General features: G+C 46.3%; 1 protein-coding gene across 1 annotated transcript in view; it reads left to right on the plus strand.

Annotated features, from left to right (window-relative positions):
* Positions 1–23,041, plus strand: part of CCDC40 (coiled-coil domain containing 40) — a 45,198-nt gene that overhangs the window by 7,446 nt on the left and 14,711 nt on the right. Inside the window, exons 5-11 of the mRNA XM_043462536.1 lie at positions 1,459–1,591; positions 2,802–2,965; positions 3,731–3,814; positions 3,892–4,111; positions 10,237–10,394; positions 10,598–10,720; positions 13,765–13,886. Of these exons, the coding sequence (XP_043318471.1) occupies positions 1,459–1,591; positions 2,802–2,965; positions 3,731–3,814; positions 3,892–4,111; positions 10,237–10,394; positions 10,598–10,720; positions 13,765–13,886 (1,004 nt within the window). The remainder of the gene's footprint in view (positions 1–1,458; positions 1,592–2,801; positions 2,966–3,730; positions 3,815–3,891; positions 4,112–10,236; positions 10,395–10,597; positions 10,721–13,764; positions 13,887–23,041) is intronic.

Genomic DNA, 23,041 nt, shown 5'->3' on the forward strand with positions numbered 1-23,041 from the left:
TGCATATCAAAACCACTTTTAAGATTTTAACAACTAAACAGTGCCCTCCTTTATAAGATAGCCAGGAGCAGAAATTACCAGATGGTCCAATGGTTAGAACTCTGCACTTTCAGCACCAAGGGCCTGGGTTCAATTCCTGATTGGGGAACTAAGATCCTACAAGCCACGTGGCACAGCTGAAAAAACAAACAGGGCCAAACAGACAGCCAGGAGTATTGAAGTATAGGTCACTTGCTGAGCTATGAACCCAGTTTGCATCCTCAAGTCTAGTTTCTGGAAAACTCACTGGGGGACTTCTCTGGTGGTCCAGTGGCTAAGACTCTGCCTTCCCGATGCGAGGGTGCTGGGTTCAATCCCTAGTTGATTCCACATTCTGCAACTAAAGATCCCTCATGCCTCAGTTAAGACCCGGAGCAACCAAATAAATAGGTAAATAAATAATTCTTTTTTAAAAAAAGATTGGAATGAGAGAAAAAAAACAGTATGGTTTGGTATCTTAGTAAAACCTCTTACTTTACAAGAAAAAGAAAACTCACTGGGAAACAGTCTGCAAATTTGATCAACCAGAAGGGCAGAGACAAACCCTAAGAGAGAACCCTATTTTCCTCCTCCCAGCTCTCAGGTAACTTAACTGTGGAGTGGGAGCTGCTGGGTCATCAGTGTGGTCATTAAGAGAAGCCCTTTCTGGACCCCCCAGAGGTATACTTTTGACTCTGGGCTCCCATGAATATCATTGTGGTTCTGGATGCCTCAGAAGTCATTTCTAGAAGCAGCATCACCTGAGGAAGAACAGCTGGAAAGAGCAGGCAGGAGCTGGGCATTGAGACAGCTTTTGGCTAACTGGGCAAACTTAAGCAAGGGCCTCAGCTTCCATGAGCTGCTTCCCCTGCAGGAGACAGAAATGACTGGCATCCACCTTGCAGGGTCCTGTGCAGGGTCATTGTCTGCCCTTACCCATGTTCACCAGTTCATCAGCAGCAGTAGTTGTTGTCAATGATAATCATTGCAAGAGTCCCCTTTAGAGTTAAAACGGAGCCTGGTGTTTGGGAAAACATTTTCTTCTGGAAATGTCCCCAAAGTGAAACCGTTTGAAAGAAGAGAAGAAACAGCCCTCTTGGGAGACCCTGGCCGGGGCTCAGGCTTTCAGAAATGCTGTTTACCAGCCTCGGGGAGAGCAGCATTTGGGAATAAAGAAGCTCACGTCCAGCACATGCCCGTGCCTCAGTGTTTACACTTTGCTACAGATCTAGTCGGGCAGAGACCACTCCTAAATCCCTCATGGGGGTGGAGGTAGGTATTTTTTGTTTTGATGATTGCAAAAGCCAAATGATATGCATTATTGCTTTAACAACTGTGTTGAATTTTGAACACTGTAATAAGCAAATTTGAATAACGCCTCAGTCCTGACTAAACCCTCATAAACTCAGATTTTGTTGTTTTTGCTCTATACAATCCCAGGAAGCGCTCCGGCAGAAGGTCTTTCCTCTGGAGCCTGGGCATCACCTCAGACAGAGCCCCGAGAGCAGCGACACATCCCTGGGTCTTGACGAGCTGCCTCCGAGCACAGAGGTGCCCTTCACCCCGGAGTCAGGTACTACAGGACAAGCAACTTCCCATCCCCTTCTGTGCGAGGGCTCCCACTCCTTCGCCCCCTGTTACCTCATTTCCTGTTGGGCTATGAGTCTAAAGATAAAAATGTCATTAACAGAAATGGTTAAGACACGTGGAACATTTGTTCTGTTTTATCTAATTTAATCCTTTCACTTACCTAGTGAGGTAGGAACTGTTCTCCATTTTACAGACCATGAGAGTCATTAAGTTATTTACCCATGAAGTGGCAGAACCAAGCCTGGACCGAAATCCGGTGACATGGCCCTGGCCACACATCCCTCTCTGCCTTCTGGTCTCAGAGGGGAGCTCGGCCCTAAACATGTGCCTGTGGGCTGAGTTTTCCAAGGTGCTTTCAGGCATACCCCTATCTTTCCACTTGGTTCTGGTATCCTAGTGTTGAGTACATGAGAAAGCAGATTGGGTTATTTTATATTATATATAACCTGATGGGAAGAGCTAACTCATTGGAAAAGACTGATGCTGGGAGAGATTGAGAGCCAGAGGAGAAGGGGATGACAGAGAATGAGATGGTTGGGTGGCATCACCGACTCAATGGACATGAGTTTCAGCAAAATCTGGGAGATAGTGAAGGACAGGGAAACCTGGCATGCTGCAGTCCATGGAGTCACAGGGTTGGACACGACTTAGTGACTAAACAACAACAACAAATATTCCATTTGATGGTGGTGTGCGGATGATCCAGCCAACAAAACTTCACCTTACCTACAAGTGACATGCAGACAACACTCATCTAAATGAGTTAGAAACAAAACAGGATCTCTCCAGCTCAGGAAGGAAGAAAAGCTGAAACTTGAGCCTCACTGATTGCTTTTCAATCGTATCAGTTGTTTTCCTTTAAAAAAAAAAAATCTAATCCATCATTAAGAAGCCCCCTTTCTGTTCATTATTTATGTATTAAAAGGTATCCACAAAATGTGTTTGCTTCTTGTCTACCTTTAAAGTTCAGTCTTTCTACAAAATACGTTGAATTAGCTAGTAGAAAATTCATGCGCAGAAGACCCTGTGAATAGCATTGTGAACCCTAGCCCAAGAGGGGCTTTGTCTTTCTCTTTTCCCTCCTGTTGCACGAGGCTGGGTGTTTGGCTTTCTGATGAACTCCCCCCAGAGAAGCACTCTCTCTATTAACTGCTCAATAACATTTGCCATTCCCCCCTTACTTGTCCCCCTAGAACCCAGCACCCACCCCAGGGAGGGCGCCGCATCCTCCTTCCTTGACAGGATCCAGCAGCTAAGCATGGTGGAGGAAAGGGGCCTGGTGGAGAGAGTGGAATCTGAGGGCAGCGACGAGGCGGAAGAAGACAAATCCCAGCTGGTGGTCTTGGACCCAGACCACGTAAGAAATTCGGGGGTTTTGCTTTTGCCCCACACAGACGAAGATGGACTTAGAGACACTGCCACACTTGCCCTGTTCTGCCTGGAGCCTCCACGGCCCGCCTTTTACCAGCAAATGTTGCGCTCTGCTTCATCTGCTCCCCGAATAGTTGACCTGCAGGGTTTGGGCTGCCACCTCGTTAAGTGTGTTCTCCCTTCAGGTTCATTCACTCAGACTCAGCGTTTCCTAGTCACTGGAAGCCAATCACTGTGGTGGGCGCTTCCTGAGCACTGAAGGGTGCTGAGAAGCATCCCCGGGGCCTCCACCCCCCAGATGCCAGCAGCGCCATCTTGGTTGTGATGGCCAGAAATGTCTCTAGACTTTGGGTGGGGGCTAGGTCACCTCCACTAAGAGACATCATCTTGCGTGTCCCATGCCTCTGGCAAGTGGGGAGGACGGGTCTTGACTGGTGCTAAGGTTGCAGTGGGAAATGGGGCTCAAGGTTCATTTGGTGCTGGCATCCAAGGCTCTGCTCATCACTGCCCTTCAGCTCCGGGGATTAAACCAGCACCACTGCCCCAGCTTATCCTGTCATTTTGCCAAAATATGCACTCAGGTCCTTCAGTGCCTACAGTGAGACCACAAGTGACTTCTGAAGTAAGAATCCTGGGCAGAGGTGGGGAGCACCCAGTATGAAAGTCATTTCTGTCTCCACCCCCCCAAGAGCTGTGGCTAAGCCCCAGAGGGGACAGGACGGTAACTGGCTGTGCTCTTCCATTGTTCTAGCCCCTGATGATAAGATTCCAGGCTGCCCTGAAGAGCTATCTTAACCGGCAGATAGAGAAACTGAGGCTGGAACTTCAAGAACTGGTGCGTATCTGTCCCACCTCCCACTCAGCTGTGCTCCCTCCTGCGTCTCCATGACCCAGTTTCTCTCTCTGGTGCAGAGCGTGGCCACCAAGCAAAGCCGAGTCCAACGGCAGGAGTTGGGGGTGAACCTTTACGGGGTCCAGCAGCACCTGGCCCGCCTGCAGATGCAGCTTGAGAAAAGTCACGACCGCCACTCCATCGCTGCGGGCACGAGGCAGCAGAAGGAGGAGGAGCTGCAGAGGGTGCGCTTGCTCTACACCAAGACCTGTGAGACCACCAACGAGGAGCGCAAAAAGCGTAAGGCTGCTCCGTGTCCTTGCAGGTGTCCACGGGGGGTGTCCCCACATGCCACAGAGACCCCAAGGGGATCCTCACCTACCATCGAATCCCTGAATACCTTTGCAACCTGGTGGTGGCGCAAGTGCCATCATGACCCCGAGGGGTATCCCCATGTGCTGTCGTGACCCCGAGCCACTGTGGGACATCATGAAAGACAAGATGTGTTCATGTCATGGAGGCATTCCCAACCTTTTAGGGAAGGAAAGACATGTCTTAAAATGCACCTAATTAGGCAAAGCAGCAAACACTGAAAGCCGGCAGGTTGGGTTTATGGAGTCAAAAGTGGGAGAGGCTGATGGGTTGCTGGGGTGGAAGATAGGGTCTCCAGAAAGCAGGGAAGAGTGGGGATGGGCAGGGTTTAAACAGGTGGGGAGGTATAGGTGAGGCCAATCCAAAGTGCAGGGACCCATGATCCAGAGCCCTGAAGCCCCAGGCTGTGTGGCAGGTTAAGGGGAGCAGGTAACTCTGGAGCAGAAGAGGCCATCGGGCTAGGACTAGTCACTGTTCCTAGAGCAAAGCCCCGCACAGAGTGGAGGCGGTGGGCCACAGTGAACAGCGTCGTCACAGCAGATTGTTTCAGTTTTTGTGTTTTTCATGTTTCTGACTTTCTCCATCACCTCTGTGTGATATTATAATGGGGGAAGTAACCTAAAAGAATTTGGAAGAAAACAGAATCACACCTGTATCTCAACTGTTGATGGAAAGAAGGATTTTGGACCCTGAGAAATGTAGGAGAGGTTTCCAGACAGAGTTAGGGAAGTGCTCCCTTAGGGAGCACTCCTCCCTGATTATCACCAAATTAACAGAATCTACCAAAAAGAGAAGAGCAGGGCACTCACACTAGAATGGTGGAGCCACATCCTCCAGTTATAACAGAAGTTAGACCAGTTTGAAAGAGGACACAGGTCCCCCAGCGCCCCCCCGCCCCCCGCCACAGGAGCAGAAAGTGCCCACCAGAGCACCTTTCCTCAGAGGCTCAAGGCGCGGATGGGCTTCTGGAAAGATCCAGTTGTGTTTATGGACAACATGTCCTTTCTGGAGGTCATCAGGGAGCAGAAGCAGAGCTTGTTCCACCAAGCAAGGACCCACCTCACAGCACCATTCCTCGCTTCTTTGAACTAAAGGATTTGGGTGATGGTCCCAGCCCTGCCTACCAGGTGCTGCCGTGGCCCTGTCCTGTAGGTGAAACATGGGCCTTTGCCCCTGGACAATGTCTATGGTTGCCCACCTTACCTGGGAGGGAGGTGAAGCCCACCAGTCAGTAACCTTTACACCCAAGTGTGAGTCCGCAGCAGCAATCCCCAGACAGGAGAGCAGACCTCTCCACAGACAAACATTGGGTTCTGAAAACTAAGCATTTGCCAACTGGTGTTTGACGTGAGATTTTAGAGGCTATCTCACCAGTCAAATGAAAACCAACTATTAGGGAAAAGGATACTCAGAATTAAAAAATAGAATCATCATCCCCCCTCCCCCAAAAAAGTACAAAATAGCTAAATCAGCACTGCTGAAAATTGAACAACTGAATTTGTATACTAAAAGTCCAGTGTGAGGAATTCTATCCAGAATTCAGAGCAAAAACCCAAAGTGATGAACATTCTGAGAAAGAGATAAAAGACATGGACATAAGTCTGGTAAAGTCAGCATCCATAAGATAGAAATTCCAGGAGATTAGGGGCATTAACCAATGACATCAGAGGAAAATGTTTGCGTTGAGTTCAAGAAAGATGAATTTTCAGGTGTAAAGACTCATGTAGGGCCAGATGGGTGGAAGAAAAAATAAACATGCCCAGACATACTTGGTGAAATTTTTAAATTCCAAAGGTAAAGGGAGGGAAATGCCATAGGATTACAGACAGGACAAAACCAGACGTTCCCTATGTTATTCAACCCTCCAGAGGGTGGAAATTTTGGGAAATTCTTCCCAGGCTTGTTTTATAATTCTCAGTATAATCCTTACTGGAAAAAGCTTACAGTGTACAAAAACATAAAGTGATCCTACTTACAAGATATGAAAATCCTAAATAAAATATTATTAAATATTAAACTTTTGCTCATCAACAAAAGATTAAGTTTAGCAATATATGAAAAGAAAAAAATAGCTCCTAGTGAAGAAGGGCTTAATTCTGGGATAATTTGAAATTAGGAAATCTACTGATTCATTGCACTTTTTTCTTAAAGGAGAGAGAACAAAAAGATTTTCTGGGTGGATGCCCAGTGGATGTTTGAATAAAATTCATTATTCATCCTAAACTAGAATAGAAGGAAATTTCTTTGTAAGTGTTTATCAGGAACTAATAAGACAGTTTTACTCAGTAGAAAGCCCTGGAGTGATCATAGATAAGGTAAGGAATGAGATGAGGATACACTGTTTTGGACGTTCCAGCTATGAAAGTAAACAGGAAATATAAACGAAGTATAGATTCTGGATATGACGTCTTGAGACTCATTCTCCACCAATGGTATGATTGTTTACCTAGAAGATTCAAGATTACTGTTGAAAAAGAAGCAAATAAAAGTGATAAGAAATCTATAAAGTAACAATACTAGAGTTATAATTTTCTTTTCTACCAGTCATATCCAATTAAGAATTATTAACGTAATTTAAAAAATCTCATCCATGATAGCTATAACAGCCATAAAATACTTAGGAATAAGTCTAATAAGCAGCAAGTGAACTGGACTTCCCTAGTGGTCCAGTGGTTAAGAATCCATCTGCCCAGGCAGGGGACATGGGTTAGATCCCTGGCCCTGGAAGATCCCACATGCAGTGGGGCAACTAAGCCTGTGCCGCAGTGACTGAGCCCGCACGCCCTGAAGCCTGTGCTCTGCAACAAGAGGAGCCATCACAATGAGAAACCCATACACCACAACTAGAAAAGGCCCTCACACAGCGAGGAAGACCCAGTGTAGCCAAATAAATAAATAAAAGGAAGCAAGCGAACCTGCCTGAAGAAAAACAATAAAATTTTACTAAAGGACATAAAACGTTTAAATAAATGGAACAGTCGTGTAATGGGATAGGAGGATGCACGATATATAAATGTCATTTCTCCAAATTAACAAGCAGTTCACAGCAAGTCCAGTTAAAATCCACAAATGTGATGTTTGAGTGAGCTTGAATTTATTTAACATAGTTATTTATTATTTTTGAGAAGTAATAATACAAATTTGAAGCTCTCTGGAGTCTCCCTCTGGCCTAGTCCAGCACCCTCTGCAGAGTCACAATGGTATTATTGATTCTTGTGTCTTCTTTTAAAGATATTTTTGTATAGAAAAGCAAAGTTATAAGGGTGTGGTATTTTTTTCTATTTTTTTACACAAGTAGCTGTATACTATGCCCACCACTCTGTTCCTCGCTTTTCCCCCTTATCGATGCTTGCTAGAAATTATTCCAGAGCAATACCTTAAAAACTCTCCATTCTCAACAAATTGATTTTCAAGATCTCTTGGAACACTAAATGCATAAGAATATCCAAGAAAGTTTTGAAAAAGAAAGGTGTTGAGGGAATATTTCCTAACAAATATCAAAGCACTGTATCAATCTACAGCAATAGAAACAAAATGGCTCAAGGGAAAAAAATGGGCAAATAGATCAATGGTGCGAGAGTTCCAGGAAGTTTACTCTGGAATCTATCTATTTACTGCAAATTGAATGTACAGATTGCACTTTAAAATCACTAAATATTTTCGCTCATTTGACCATCCAAGAAGGAACACTTAGACTCCTATTTCATGCTAAGCAAAGCCTGTTGACCCTGCATATCTTTCCGACTTCCTCTTCTGACACCAGGTCAAGAAAACTCTACTACTAGAGGGCTTACCTGCAGAGGTCAGGCCCATCTGATATTTACCCTTTTTGGCACAAACACACCTGATCTCAGGAGTGACACCAGGGGCAGAGCTCATGGGAGCTTTTCAGGACTCTGCCCACCCTGTCTTATCACATGAAGGACCCCTCAAAGCCTAATAGGTAAAAGACTACTATCCTGCCATAGAAGAAGGGGTGGTAGTATGAACAGGCACGTCAAAGAAGGAAGAGGACAGCCAGTCTTCATACTGTGCAAACAGACTTGATTTCACTAATGTTGAAAGAATACAAATTTAAAAGAATATTTGAGGACTTCCCTGATGGTCTAGCGATGAAGAATCTGCCTGTCAATGCAGGGGACACGGGTTCTACCCCTGGTCTGGGACAATCCCACATGCCGCGGGGCAACTTAGTCCCTCAGCCACAGCGACTGAACCCGCAGGCCCTGGAGCCGGTGCTCCGAAACAGAGAAGCCAGTGCAATGAGAAGCCCGACCACCGCAACCAGAATGCAGACCCCACTCGCCACAACTAGAGAAAGCCTGCTTGCAGCAACGGAGACCCAGAGCAGGCAAAAATAAATGAATAAAAAAATGTTTTTAGTAAAAAAAAAATTGAAATATTGACTCTCAGTCACTCATCCAGGAAAGAAGGAGAGAGGGGGCAGACGTGAGTGCCCTGGAGGAAGGGTGGGCAAGCTCCCTGATTCAGGTGGGGTGGGTTATTCAGCGCCATCTGCCATAGCGAAGGGCCATAGGCCGAGCGACTTGAACAATAGAAGTTTGCTTTCTTGTAATTCTGGAGGCCAGATGTACAAGATCAAGGTGTTGGCAGGGTGGTTCTACCTGAGGCCAATCTCCTGGGCTTATGGACAGTCATCATCTCCCTGTGTCCACACAGGGCTCATCCACTGTGTGTCTGTGTCCTAATCTCATCTTCTCCTAAAGACACCAGTTGTTCGAGCCCACCCTAGTGACCTCGTTTTACCTTAATGACCTCTTTAAAGACCCTCTCCCCAGATACACTCCTACAGTCCACCCAGCAACCACTCTTTCTACAAAACTCCCCCCTCTTTTCCCTGTACCCCCCTCTGTTCCCCCCCAGGGGACCCAAAGAATTCTCTAGTGTTAGAGTTTTTAAATCACCTTGGATGTTAAAAAAAAATGTGTTTGTCAAGTTTAAGTCCATCCTTCAGAAACACCTGACTCTAATATGATATTCACCCATCAGCCTTTTGATCTATAAATCGATTTTCTGTTTGGATCTATGCACTGAATAAGGAACGCTCTACACCAGTGAACAATTACTGGTGGAAGTCTGTTTCCCTAAGTAAGCTGATGTTCTAGCTTATAAATAAATCTCATGAGAGTTTTGTTACAAGGAACCCATACTTCAGTGATGATCAGCCCACCCTTCAGGCTGGTTTTTCTCCCAGGGGATTTAGGACCGAACCTGACGTTGCCGACTTCCATGTGGTAAGAAATCTGTAAAATTCACACAAGGCCTCTTAACCTTGACGCTGTTCAGAACATCCTTGAACATGAAGAATCTCTAACGTGTGGTGGGAGTAGAGGGAGTGTTGCAATTGATGGGCATTAGTTCAGTTCAGTTGCTCAGTCGTGTCCGACTTTTTGCAACCCCGTGGACTGCAGTTCTCCAGCCCTCCCTGTCCATCACCAACTCCAGGAATTTACTCAAACTCATGTCCATCGAGTCGGTGATGCCATACAGCCATCTCATCCTCTGTTGTCCCCTTCTTCTCCTGCCCCCAATTCCTCCCACCATCAGGGTCTTTTCCAATGAGTCTACTCTTTGCATGAGGTGGCCAAAGTATTGGAGTTTCAGCTTCAGCATCAGTCCTTCAATGATTATTCAGGACTGACTTCCTTTAGGATGGACTGGTTGGATTTCCTTGCAGTCCAAGGGACTCTCAAGAGCCTTCTCCAATACCACAGTTCAAAAGCATCAATTCTTCGGCACTCAGCTTTCTTTATAGTCCAACTCACATCCATACACGACTACTGGAAAAACCATAGCCTGACTAGATGTACCTTTGTTGGCAAAGTACTGTCTCTGCTTTTTAATATGCTGTCTAGGTTGATCATATATTCTGTCTCTCCACCTATTAATAGACTGTAAGATCTTTGATGGCATGGTCTGGGTCTTTGTAGTTTTAAGGCTGTTTCTCAGGCCCATCCCACAGTTAGGGGAGGGGTGCTGTGTCCGTGTTGGCCTGTGTGCGATGCTGGGACACCCTCCCCCTCTCTTCCCAGTGGCAGCTCTGCAAACGGAGATGGAGACCCTGGCTCTGCATCTCTTCTACATGCAGAACATAGACCAGGACGTGCGTGATGACATCCAAGTGATGAAGCAAGTCGTGAAGAAGTCAGAAGCCCAGCGCATGCGGGCTGAGCTGGAGAAGAAGCAGCAGGTATTCTGCAAAGATGATGCCCACATGACAATGGCCACACCTTGGATTTCCCAATCAGCCTTGCTCCTGTTTGAATACCACAGCTCTGTGGGGCGGGGGGGGGGGGGGGGGGGGGGGGGGGCCGTGTCCATCCTGGGATCGCTGACGTGGGTCTGGGTTGGTGGGGACCTGTCTCACCATGCATCTTATCCCTTCCCTTCTAGGACCTGCACGTGGACCAGCTGACCACCCGAGCCAACCAGCTGGAAGAACAAACCTCCCTGTTTGAGGCCCAGTACCACGCACAGGCTAAAGACACTCAGATGCTCAGGAAAGCAGTGAGTGAGGTAAGCATCACCCATGCCATCTGGCAGCGCCTGGGAAGCGCCTGCATGCCTGCTGAGAGACTGACTGAGCCCTCAGTTAGCTGGCCCACCCCCTGCACATCCGTCTGTCCTCATAAGCATCTCAGAGCATCTGCCTGAACCACGGTGATGATCCCAGCTGACTGATGGCCGGTGTTCTTACTCTCACCATAGCAGTGATAGACTAGAAGGCCTCTCAGGAGCTGGGACATTCTGTCCTGCTTGCTGGGACATCCTTAGCAAGCTTCTTAGCAACAGCAGACCTCTTTCAAGGAGAGCTGAAGTTTCCCTAACCATTCTCAGCCTGGACCACTGGCACTCCTGGGCAGTGCCCACATCTCCACTCCATAGCGAGTAAGAGAGAGCCCAGGCTCAATGCAACGCCAAATTCAGTGACTGGCACTGGAAACCAAAATCACTGTCGCTTTTTGTTTTAATCTGTGAATCACCATCTATCTTCATACGTGCAGTGATGGCATGAAAGAAACAACACACTTTCATTGAAGGAAAGACAAATGGGTGGGCTTGAACAAACAAACATACCTGGGTCCATGTTGGACAGTGCCCAGTTCTCACCAGCCTATGAGTATACTTAATCTAGAATGAATGCCCATCAGAATCTCGGCAGAGGGAAGCTTTTTAGTTAACAAAGCAATTCTTAAGTTTACCTAAAATATAAATTCAGAGGACTAGCAAAGAATTGTCCAGGGAGGAAAGTTCATGAAGGCTGTTTGCCTGGAAATGACAGGCTTCCTGAGACATGAGACTTTCTGGGCTAACACCAGGGGGGTCCAGGACAAACCAGGATGATGAGTCCCCCCTAACATTAAATGCTAGAAAGCCCAAGTGGCTAAAATAATGACTTACTGGAGTCAGGGACAGACAGGTAGGCTGTGGGAGCCTGTGAGAGAGCCCAGAATCAAGGAAACGTTTGAATAGAAATTTCATGGATTGTAAATTAATAGAGAGCAAGTGAGTTATGCACCCAGTGGTGTTGGGATATTTGGTTAATTATTTGGGGGAAAAAAAAATCACATCTTTTCCTCATACCACACACTAAAACAAATTCCACATGGGATCAACTATTGAAATGAGGGAAGCTATACCAGAAGAAAGAAAAAGAGAAATATTTGTAGAGTCCTGGGTTGAAGAGGGCTTTCTAAGCATAATACCAGTAAGTTTGGTGGTGTAAAGAGATTTTGAAAATCAATCCAGAATCTGCCGTGCGCGTTTCTGCTCTGTGATGATCACACACACACACACACACACACACAACACTGTCGTTTTCTTCCGTTCCGTCTTTCTGTGTCTCCCACCGCTCCCTGCTGGCTGTGTCCTGCCAGGACAGGGCCAATCCCACGTTTGTTCATCCTGGCTTTCTGCACCCAGAACCGGGGGGCTGGGGGGAGGGTTGGGGGGCCATGGCAGGTGCACCACAGACATTGATGACAGCCAAGGGCAGGACAGGGGTTCTCCCAACCATGTTGGCAAAGATGAACAAGACAAGGGAAGCAGGGCTTCTACACTGATAGTGGGGGTGCAGTGTGCCTTCATCAGGACCTTTATTCAAGGATGATATTGTACCACGTGTCACGGGCACCCACCCCCATCCCCTAGCGCACTCTCCCAAAATATCACTGTTCGGCCTTCATTCCAGGGAAAATGGGCATGCAAATTAAATTTTTGTACATTAAATATTCAGTGAACAAAATGAATAGAGAGTCCCTGGGGACACAGTGCTGTGTGTGATAACAAATAAAGTCCCAAGAAGAGGACGTTGTTTAAATAAATTATGATATATCCATACAGTGGAGGACTATCTCACCAATAAAATATTTGCTGTGAAGCCCATTCACAATATGCTACTTTTAAATACTAAGTTATAAAACAATAATACAATGTGATTGCATACACACAGGCAAACACAACACACACACACACACAGGAAGATAACACCAGGGTGATAGAAATGGTCAACTTTAAATAATGGGATTTTTTAAATTTTCTTTTTGCTTATTTACATATTCTAATTTGCTTAGAATGAACACTTTTTTTCTTAATGGGGACTGTGTTTAAAACATTTAAAAACTGAATTCAGCTCAGTCTTTACATCTCAGCCTGTACCTTGGCCAACAAGCCCTTGTCCGGCAGATCGGGGAGCTCCGTGGGAGGGCACCTGCCTCTGGCTGACCGTCCCCGCTCAGCCCAGCCTGGGGAGGAGCCCAGCAGTTTTGGCACCTTCTGCCTCGGCCGGGTACCGCTGGGCAGTGCACAACCTGGTCCATGGCACAGAGTGGCCTTCTCAGTTAATAACTTACCCAAATCCAGAAATGTCTCAGCAGTCATGGTGTAATAAATCACACCACTTTATGCTCTGTAATGGTAATGAATAGGTGATTTGTTAAAGCCCTGATGACGGGAGTGGGATTCCCCAGTGTGATGAAACGTCCAACTCTGCCCTCCTATCATCCCCGTGAGTGTTCGAGGCCGCTCTGACCTCCTCCAGTGTCTACCATGCACGTCCAGCAAGAGCAGAGGCTGATCGGACTCAGCATCTCCACTGAGATGCTCGTGGCCCAATGAGGGCCTCACCCAGCCCCACTCCGTGCCCCTTCCAAGGATCAGCATGAGGCCAAATTGCTAGGAGTGCAGTGATTCCCCTGGAATGACACATAAGTACAGTCATGAGGCCCAGCACTTGGGGTCGAGCTAAGAGCACGCTCTAAGCTCGACCCCAAGTGCTGGGCCTACAGGCACCATCCCGTCTATCTGATGGCCCCAGCGTGTGGGTACTGTTATTGTTCCCATGTCACGGCTGGGGCTCAAGGCTCAGGCAAGTGTTGGATGGGCCTTTTGAGCCATGTTTAATTTCATGTGTGTCCTTCTGTTGCTGCATATAAAGAAAAGCTAGGGTCTCGGAGAAGGAAGGTGATTTGGGAAGCTCGGGGCTCTCCAATGTCCTCTTGGGGGCTCTGAGCTTAATGATGTGAGACCAACGTCCACATAACCTCAACTCTCCACTGCAGGCCTGCACAGAAATAGAGGCCATCAACATGGAGAAGAAGCACATCTTGCAGCAGTGGGCCACCAGCCTGGTGGGCATGAAACATCGCGACGAGGCTCACAGAACCATCCAGGAGGCACTCAGGTACGGGCAGCCCTGCTGGTTGCCACGGAGGCGGGCCAGGTGACTCAGGGCCGTAGGCAGGGCCCTGGTTGGAGTGGTGGGAGAACTTGTGACATGTGGGAACTCGGAGGCAGGTGCAAAGTGGACTCCATGCCTGCCTCCTCCCAGGTGAGCACGGAGCGCCCATCCCCAGCTCTCCTGGGACAAAGGGGTGCACCTGCAGCCCTGCGGCCCCAATTTCCGTTCCTGAAACCCCCCTTTATTGTTCACCCAGATTTCAGTGTCTCTTAAATCCCTTCAAACTTTCCGTGGCACCGGGAGCTGCAAAGCTTTCATGCTCAGATTTCCTGGGAGGATTAAGGAGAAACGGTGAGGCAGAGAGGGAAAGAAAAGGGGGTATTTATCTTGGGGAGATGAAGGTGTCCCTTTGATTCACAGTTTCACCACCTGTGTGCAGAAACTTCACCCCTCCTCTATTGTTCTGCCGAGGGCTGAGTTCCAACCGAAATCCTGCTTTAATCTCCCCAAAAAGGGAAGGAAGAGGCCCCGCCTGGCATTCCCCTCTCACTTCTAGCAAGGGCTGGACGTGCACCCTGGGTGGGGTGCTGGAGACTGCGGCTTCCACCATTGCCTTAGTTCCCCAAACCAGCAGGATGCTTGGGGCCCAGGTGTGAAAGCAGGTCCTGGAGGGAACGCATCATAGCTTGACTCAGCCCTCAGCGTGCAGCCTGGCAGTGAGCCGTGCCCAGGGGAGGCCTGCTGACCAGGGGGAGAAGGGATTGGGTTGCTTTGCCAAGCCCATGGCATGGCCTCTGGTAGCCCAACAGCTAGGAGAGACATTCCTTCTCAGTCTTGTGATTAAGAAAAACAAAAATAGAGGCATATATCTATGACTGTTTTTAAAACAAGCCATGTTTATGTGGGTAATGCCAGCTTAAAAATACTCATTTCCTTCACTTCCCTGAGTTGATGATAGAAAGACAAAGGGAGGACTTCCCTGGTGGTCCAGTGGTTAAGAATCCACCTGCCAGTGTGGGGGACATGGGTTCAATCTGTGCTCTGGGAAGATCCCACATGCCTCAGGGCAGCTAAGCCCATGTGCCACAACTATTTAGCGGGTGCTCTAGAGCCCACGAGCCACACCTACTGACGCCGATGTGACCTAGAGCCCATGCTCCGCAGCAAGAGAGGCCACCGCAATGAGAAGCCCGTGCACTGCAGCAAAGAGTAGCCCCACTCTCTGCAACTAGAGAAAACCCACTCAGCAACAAAGCTCCAGCACAGCCAGAACTAAATGAATAAATGTTTAAAATCTGAAATAAATAAATAAACTTTTAAAAAAAGAAAGCCAAAGGGAGAATCATAGAATTATCCAGGCGAAGTCCGGCTGAAAATCTGCCTTCCCTTTGAACACGCAAGTGAGGAACCGGGCTGTCTCAGGGCTGTGGACTTGGGCTGCCCCCTGCCCGGCCCCCCGGGGCTGCTGGTCTACCTGCTCCCGCTGTGTCTGTTGACTGAGTGCTGCCCCATGTTTGGTGTGCAGAGACCTTAGCTAGTGAGCAGTTTTTCCCTCTCGCCTAACACTGACCTTGAGTAAGGTCAAGGCTGAGAGTCTCATGGCCTGTGGGCTCCACCACACAGGGACCCCCAGGGTTCAGGGGGACACCGTCCGCTTGGGCCAGCACTCTGTGTCCAGGACTAACCTGGATGTCCCCCTAAAACCCTCCTCCTGACCTTGTCCCCCCACTCCCACCGGCTGCTCCTACTGTCCTCCGAGACGTGGCTTAACGGTCACTCCTTTTCTTTTTTCTTGTTTTGAAACTCAGTATTTTGAATAGGTAACACAGTGACTTGATCTAAACTATCTGTAGACTCGTATTCAGTGAGGTGAATACGCCCGTGTCCTACATGACCTGGTGCCCCTTCCCACACACATACTCTTCCTGGTTTCCTGGGTCTCCATCCCAAGGTCCTCCACGACAGCAAAAGAAAGTACACAAATTCACGTCCTTCACTTTCCCTTTTGTGCCATGTTCTGTGCCTTGCTTTTTTCATTCAACTGGGTGTCCTGGAGATCTTCCCAAATCAAAACATACCGTTGTTTGTTTCTTCTTTTCCTGCCACATACCTTCTGATGGACTCGAGGTTATCCACGTGCCTCTCCCGTCACAGCGTTTCTGTACAGAGTCACATCCAGGGCTATTATAGTCTATATCATTCTGTATTATGTTCCCTATCAAGCCAGGAAGTTCTGGATTCCAGTACGCACACGGCAGGCTGGACAGGGATTTCCCAGGAGGGCTGAGATGATAACACCTCCCCCAGCAGTGTTCCAAAGTCCCGTCCCTGACAACTGAGCACATGTTCGACTGTGCCGATGTCATTGATGAGAAAAATGACATCATGCATTTATAACAGGCACCCATCGAATGCTCATTTTACCAATGCACACCTCCCCTAACAACAAATCATAAGGCACTGGTTCTGCCTCAGCTGGCCTTCCTGCGACTCCAGATACATCAGCCATGGAGGCCTCCTTTCAAACGTGTTGACCGCACAGGATGCTGTGAGAATTGTGAACCATGATTGCAGCGCTGCATCCAGATAGGTGTGAAGGAGGGAATCTGAGGCAGTTTAACCAAAGGCAAGGTGTGGCAAAAACAGAACACTGCATTGCTTGGGACTTCCAGGCCAGTTCAGCGGCTGAACAAAGTACCAAATACCGGCTCGTAGCGTGTAGACCATTTTAGAAAATGAACGAAAATGGTGATTTCCTGGCTGATGGTCCAGACATTGGACATGAAGCTAGACACCCGCCCCCCCTAACCCCCAGCCCTCCTGGGAGCTGTCTGGGCACTGAGGAAGTGCCTGAGCTGTGGGAGAAGAGAGGGAGGGGGACGGTGGTGTGGGACTTGGAGGCAGGTGCTGCCCCCTCAGCGCTGGCTGACCTCCGTCAGGCCCGGGGTCTGGGAGGCAGTGCCCCACCACCGCCAACGTGCCCTAAGCCCAGGGAGGCCTGCAGCTCTGGACATCCGGAGCCGCCACAGGCCCAGAGAGCAGCTGGTTAACAACATGTTCCCAGACACAGGGCATGGGCAAGGCCCTTGGGGATTGCCCTGATGACAAACCATGTCGCATCCCCACTTCCCACTTGGGGAGGCCAAGTGGCCCTCACTCCCTGGGGCTCGTGGGCATGTCGTGTCGATTGGGACCCAGAGGGTGACCTGAGATCACATGGGTCTCCGCTACAATAAGACTTGAAAGACAAGATTCCCACTGACTCTTTACCATTAGTGACAAAGTCCCATCAGGAGGGGTCCCAACCATAGGCCAAGAATCACAATGAGGCTGCAGCAAACACTGAAAGTTACACATTCAAAGCCCAGGAGCCTAGTTAGGGAGTTTGGAATCGACATGTACACACTGTTGCATTTAAAATGGATAGCCAACAAGGTCCTACATGGGGAACTCTGCTCAATGTTATGTGGCAGCCTGGACGGGAGGGGAGTTCGGGGGGGAAAAAGATACATACATGTATGTGTATGGCTGAGTCCCTTCGCTGCCCACCTGACTCTATCACAACATTGTTAATCGATTGGCTGTACTCCAATAAAAAATAAAAGTTAAAAAAAAAAAAAAGCAAACTGGTCATTTCCATGTGAAACATCTCAGAACAAGCCAGAAAATACAAAGGCTATACGGTGCTCACCTGGGGTTAGGGAGGATCCCCACCTAGAATTTACACCCTCCCAGGGTCAGGGACGCAAACAGGCCCCCTTGTGCCCGGGTTTCTGCTTCTGCCGTACTTTCCGACAGGAAACCCGTGGGGTGGGCAGGGCTCGGCACCTCTGCCGGGTGTTAATCTGTCAGCTTCATCACCTTGAGGTCCTGCAGCAGGTTCCCTGTTAATCCTCAGATGGATTGGGTCAAGCTTCAGATATACTCCAGACTCCACTGGTTCTTTATGTTTTGTTTTTTTTCTTTTGGTATCTGTTAATCAAGGACATTTTAATCTATTTTTATTGAAGTAGTTGATTTACATACAATGTAGTAATTTCTGCTGTATAGCAAAGTAATTCTGTTATACACATATGTATTCTTTTTTAAATATTACTTTCCATTATGGTTTATTATAGGATATTGAATATAGTTTTCCTGTGCTATACATTAGGGTTTGTTGTTTATCCATTCTCTCTATAAAAGCTTGTATCTGCTAACCTCAGCCTCCCACTTCATCTCTCCTCTGACCTCCCCTGCTCAACAACCACTAGTCTGTTCTCTATGAAGGACAATTTTAAAGTGTGTCTTTTCAATTCTTTATTTACTTTACTTTTTGGCCATCCCGTGTGGCTTCTGGGATCTTAGTTCCCCCACAGGGATTGAACCTGGGCCGTGGCATGAAAGCCCCGAGTCCTAACCACTGGACCACCAGGGAATTCCCAAGTGTGTCTTCTTTAAAAAATAATTTTTATCCAGGATAAGTGATCACATCACAGGAAATTAGAAAAACAGAAATAAAGATTTAAAATACCACCGTCTTTGTCCTTTTGTGAGAGTGATAGTTTATTAGCTAGCATTCTGGTGTCTCTTTGCTTGTGCATGTCTTACTGAGTGTTCCAATTTCTGTCATAAAAATTGGACGTCTTGGGCTTCCCTGGTGGTCCAGTGGTTAAGACTCCACGCTTCCACTGCAAAGGGCACCGTTGGATCCCTGGTCGGGGAGGTTCTGTGTGCTGATTGTGTGGCCAAAAAAAACAATAAACAAAAAAATTTGGATGTCTTATCATTATTGTCAAATTCTAGATATTTATAAGGCTTCTACTTCCTAAAGAAGTGTAAGAAAATAAGTAACTTTTAAAGCTTTGGTTTATTGAAGATAATTTATGTAAAAATTTATTATGTAAAGTATTATTGTTAGGTAAATTATTTATTATGTCAATTACCATTATTATTACGTAAGAAGTTATATTTTGTCAGAGCACAGTTCAGATCAGCAAATGGACAGAGGCAAGTAACCATTACACTCTCAAGATATCAGATATTAACTGCAACCCCAAATTCAGTACCTCTTCCCACCTCCTGCTGCTGCTGCTAAGTCACTTCAGTCGTGTCCGACTCTGTGGGACCCCATAAATGGCAGCCCACCAGGCTCCCCCGTCCCTGGGATTCTCCAGGCAAGAATAGTGGAGTGGGTTGCCATTTCCTTCTCCAGTGCATGAAAGTAAATAATGAAAGTGAAGTCGCTCAGTCGTGTCCAACTCTTAGCGACCCCATGGACTGCAGCCTACCAGGCTCCTCCGTCCATGGGATTTTCCAGGCAAGAGTACTGGAGTGGGGTGCCATTGCCTTCTCCCTTCCCACCTCCAGCCCCTAGCAAATGCTGATCTGCTGTTTTTGTAGTTTTGTCATTTCCAGTATCTCATATAAGTGGGATCACATGATATACAGCTTTACTTGTCTGGCTTTTTTTTCCCTTTGCACAGTGCTTTGAAAGTCTTCCTGACGTTTCAGGATCAGCAAGTCTGTTCCTTCTCATTGCCGTGTAGTATTCCCTCATGTGGATACATCAACATGTGGTTGTTTCCAGTCTGGAGGGTAGCATGACCAGAGCTGCAGTGACAGTGTGTGCAGATCTTGGTGTGGGAATGCAAAATGGAACGGGTCACTCTGGGAAACACTTACACAGCATTGAGATTCCCAGTCATTCCCATCCTCACCAATACTTAATAGTGCCATCATTTTCATTTTAGTCATCAGTAGACATGTCGTGGTGTTCTGTTGAGATTTTAATTTGATTTCCCTAATGACTAATGATAGCATTTTTTCATGTATTTGTCATATCTTCTTTGATGAGGTATATTTTGCTCATTTTAAAAAATTGAAGTATGGTTGATTACAGTGTTTCAGGTATACAGCAAAGTGACTCAGGTCTATCATATGTGTGTGTGTGTGTTGTCGTTGTTTAGTCACTAAGTCATATCTGACTCTTTTGTGTGACCCTATGGACTATAGTCTGCTAGGCTTCTCGGTCCATGGGATTTCCCAGGCAAGACTACTAGAGTGGGTTGCCATTTCCTTCTCCAGGGTATCTTCGCAGCCCAGGGATCGAATCCACATCTCCTGCTTGGCAAGTGGATTCTTTACCACTGAGTCACTTGGGAAGCCCACATATATATATGGAAAAGTATATACATCCAAAAAGTGTATAATTTATTGTAAGATATTGAATACAGTTCTCTGAGCTAGTTTATCTATTTTATATACAGTAGTGTGTATCTGTTAATCTCAAATTCCCAATGTATCCCTCCAATCCCTTTCCCCCTTGGTAACCTTGAGTTTGTTTTCTATGTCTATGAGTCTATTTCTGTTTTGTAAATAAGTTCATATGTATCATGTTTTTAGTTTACACATTTAAGTGATACCGTATATTTGTCTTTCTCTGTCTGACTTACTTCACTTAGTATGGTAATCTCTAGGTCCATCCATGTTATTGCAAATGGCATTATTTCATTCTTTTTTATGGCTGAGTAATCACTTATATATACCACATCTTCTTTATCCCTTCATTTGTCAATGGACATGTAGATTGCTTTCATATATTGGCTGTTGTAAATAGTGCTGCTATAAACACTGGGGTGTATGTTTTTGAGTTAGAGTTTTCATCTTTTCCAGATATATGCCCAGGAGTGGGATTGCTGGATCATATGGTAGCTTTACTTTTAGTTTTTAAAGGAACATCCATAATGTTCTTTGTAGTGGCTGCACCAATTTACGTTCCTACCAACAGTGTAGGAGGATTCCTTTTTCTCCACACCCTCTCCAGCATTTATTGTTTGTACTTTTTTTGAAGTATTCCTTTATTTGGGTAAGTTGGGTCTTAGTTGCATTGTGTGGGGGTTTTTCCTTGTGGCACATGGGCTCCCTAGTTGTAGCGTACAGGTTCCAGGAGCACATGGGCCCAGTGGTTTTGGCACGAAGGCTTAGTTTCTCTGCGGCATGTGGGATTTTAGTTCCCCAACCAGGGATCGAACCCACATCCCCTGCATTGCAAGGCGGATTGTTAACCACTGGACCACCAGGGAAGTCCCAATTATTTGTAGTTTTTGATTATGACCATTCTGACTGGTGTGTGGTTTTGTAGTTTTGATGTGCATTTCTCTAATTATTAGCCATGTTGGGCATCTTTTCATGTACCTGTTGTCTATCTGTATACCTTCTTTGGAGAAATGTATGTTTAGATTTTCTGCCTATTTTTTTATTGGGTTGTTTGTTTGTTTTTTTTATATTGAGCTGTTTGAACTGCTTGTATGTATTGGAAGTTAATCCCTTGTCGGTCGCATCATTTGCAAATATTTCCTCCCAGCCTGTATGTCATCTTTTTGTTTTGTTTATGGTTTCCTTCACTGAGAAAAAGCTTTTCAGTCCCATTTGTTTATTTTTAAGTTTTATTTTAATTCAGTCCCGTTTTATGTTTTAACTGTGCTGGGTCTTTATTGGTGTGCGTGTGCTTTCTGGTTGTGGCAAGTCGGGACTGCTCTCTAGTTGCAGTGTGCGGGCTTCTCACTGCAATGGCTTCTTTTATCGTGGAGCCCAGGCTCTAGGCATGCAGGCTTCCAGCTGCAGCTAGTGGGCTCCATAGCACAGGCTCAGTGGTTGTGCTGCACAGATTCAGTTGTCCCCTGGCATGTGGGATCTTTCCAGACCAGAGATCCAACTGGTGTCCCCTGCATTACAAGGTGGATCCTCAACCACTGGACCACCAGGGAAGTCCCCATTTGCTTATTTTTGCTTTTGTTTCTGTTACTCTAGGAGACAGATCAAAAAAAAAAAAAAATACTACTGCAATTTATGTTAAAGAGTGTTCAGCCTATATTTTCCTCCAGGAGTTTTACAGTATCTGGCCTTATATTTAAGTCTTTAATTCATATGAGTTTATTTTTGTATATGTTGTTAGAGAATGTTCTAATTTCATTCTTTTACAAATAGCTGTCTGGTTTTCCCAGCACTTGTTATTGAAGAAACTGTCTGTTCTCCATTGTATATTCTTGTCTCCTTTGTTTAGATTAATTGACTGTGTGTGTGGGTTTATTTCTGGACTCTATTCTGTTCCATTGATCTATGTGTCTTGTGTTGTGTGTGTGTGTGTGTGTGTGTGTGTGTATGTGCACCAGTACCATATTGTTTTCATCACTGTAGCTTCATAGTATAGTCTGAAGTCAGGGAGTGTGATTTCTCCAGCTTGTTCTTCGTTCTCAAGATTGTTTTGGCTATTCAGAATATTTTGTGTTTTCATACAAATTTTAAAAATTATTGTTCCAGTTCTGTGAAAAATGCCACTGGTGATTTGTTAGGAATTACATTGAATCTGTAGATTGCCTTGGATAGTATGGTCATCTTAACAATATTGATTCTTCCAACCCAAGAACACAGTATATCTTTTCATCTATTTGTGTCATCTTCAGTTTCTTTCATCAGCATCTTTTAGTTTTCAGAGTGCAGGTTTTTATGTGTAATGATGACAGACTTTATTTTGGGGGGGCTCCAAAATCACTTCACATGGTGACTGCAGCCATGAAATTAAAAGATGCTTACTCCTTGGAAGAAAAGTTATGACCAACCTAGACAGCATATTAAAAAGCAGAGACATTACTTTGCCAACAAAGGCCCGTCTAGTCAAGGCTACGGTTTTTCCAGTAGTCAGGTATGGATGTGAGAGTTGGACTATAAAGAAAGCTGAGCACTGAAGAATTGATGCTTTTGAACTGTGGTGTTGGAGAAGACTCTTGAGAGTCCCTTGGACTGCAAGGAGAACCAACCAATCCATCCTAAAGGAAATCAGTCCTGAATATTCATTGGAAGGACTGATGCTGAAGCTGAAACTCCAATACTTTGGCCACCTGATGCAAAGAACTGACTCATTTGAAAAGACCCTGATGCTGGGAAATATTGAAAGTGGGAGGAGAAGGGGACGACAGAGAATGAGATGGTTGGATGGCATCACCAATGCGATGGACATGAGTTTGAGCAGGCTCCGGGGGTTGGTGATGGACAGGGAGGCCTGGTATGCTGCAGTCCATGGGATCACAAAGAGTCAGACACAACTGAGCAACTGAGCTGACTGACTAATGATGTTTACTGCTACACTGATGAAATGAGAAAAAAAAATATCCCACAAA

This window comes from Cervus canadensis, chromosome 1 (genome assembly GCF_019320065.1).
Source record: "Cervus canadensis isolate Bull #8, Minnesota chromosome 1, ASM1932006v1, whole genome shotgun sequence".
NCBI classification, from domain to species: Eukaryota; Metazoa; Chordata; class Mammalia; order Artiodactyla; family Cervidae; genus Cervus; species Cervus canadensis.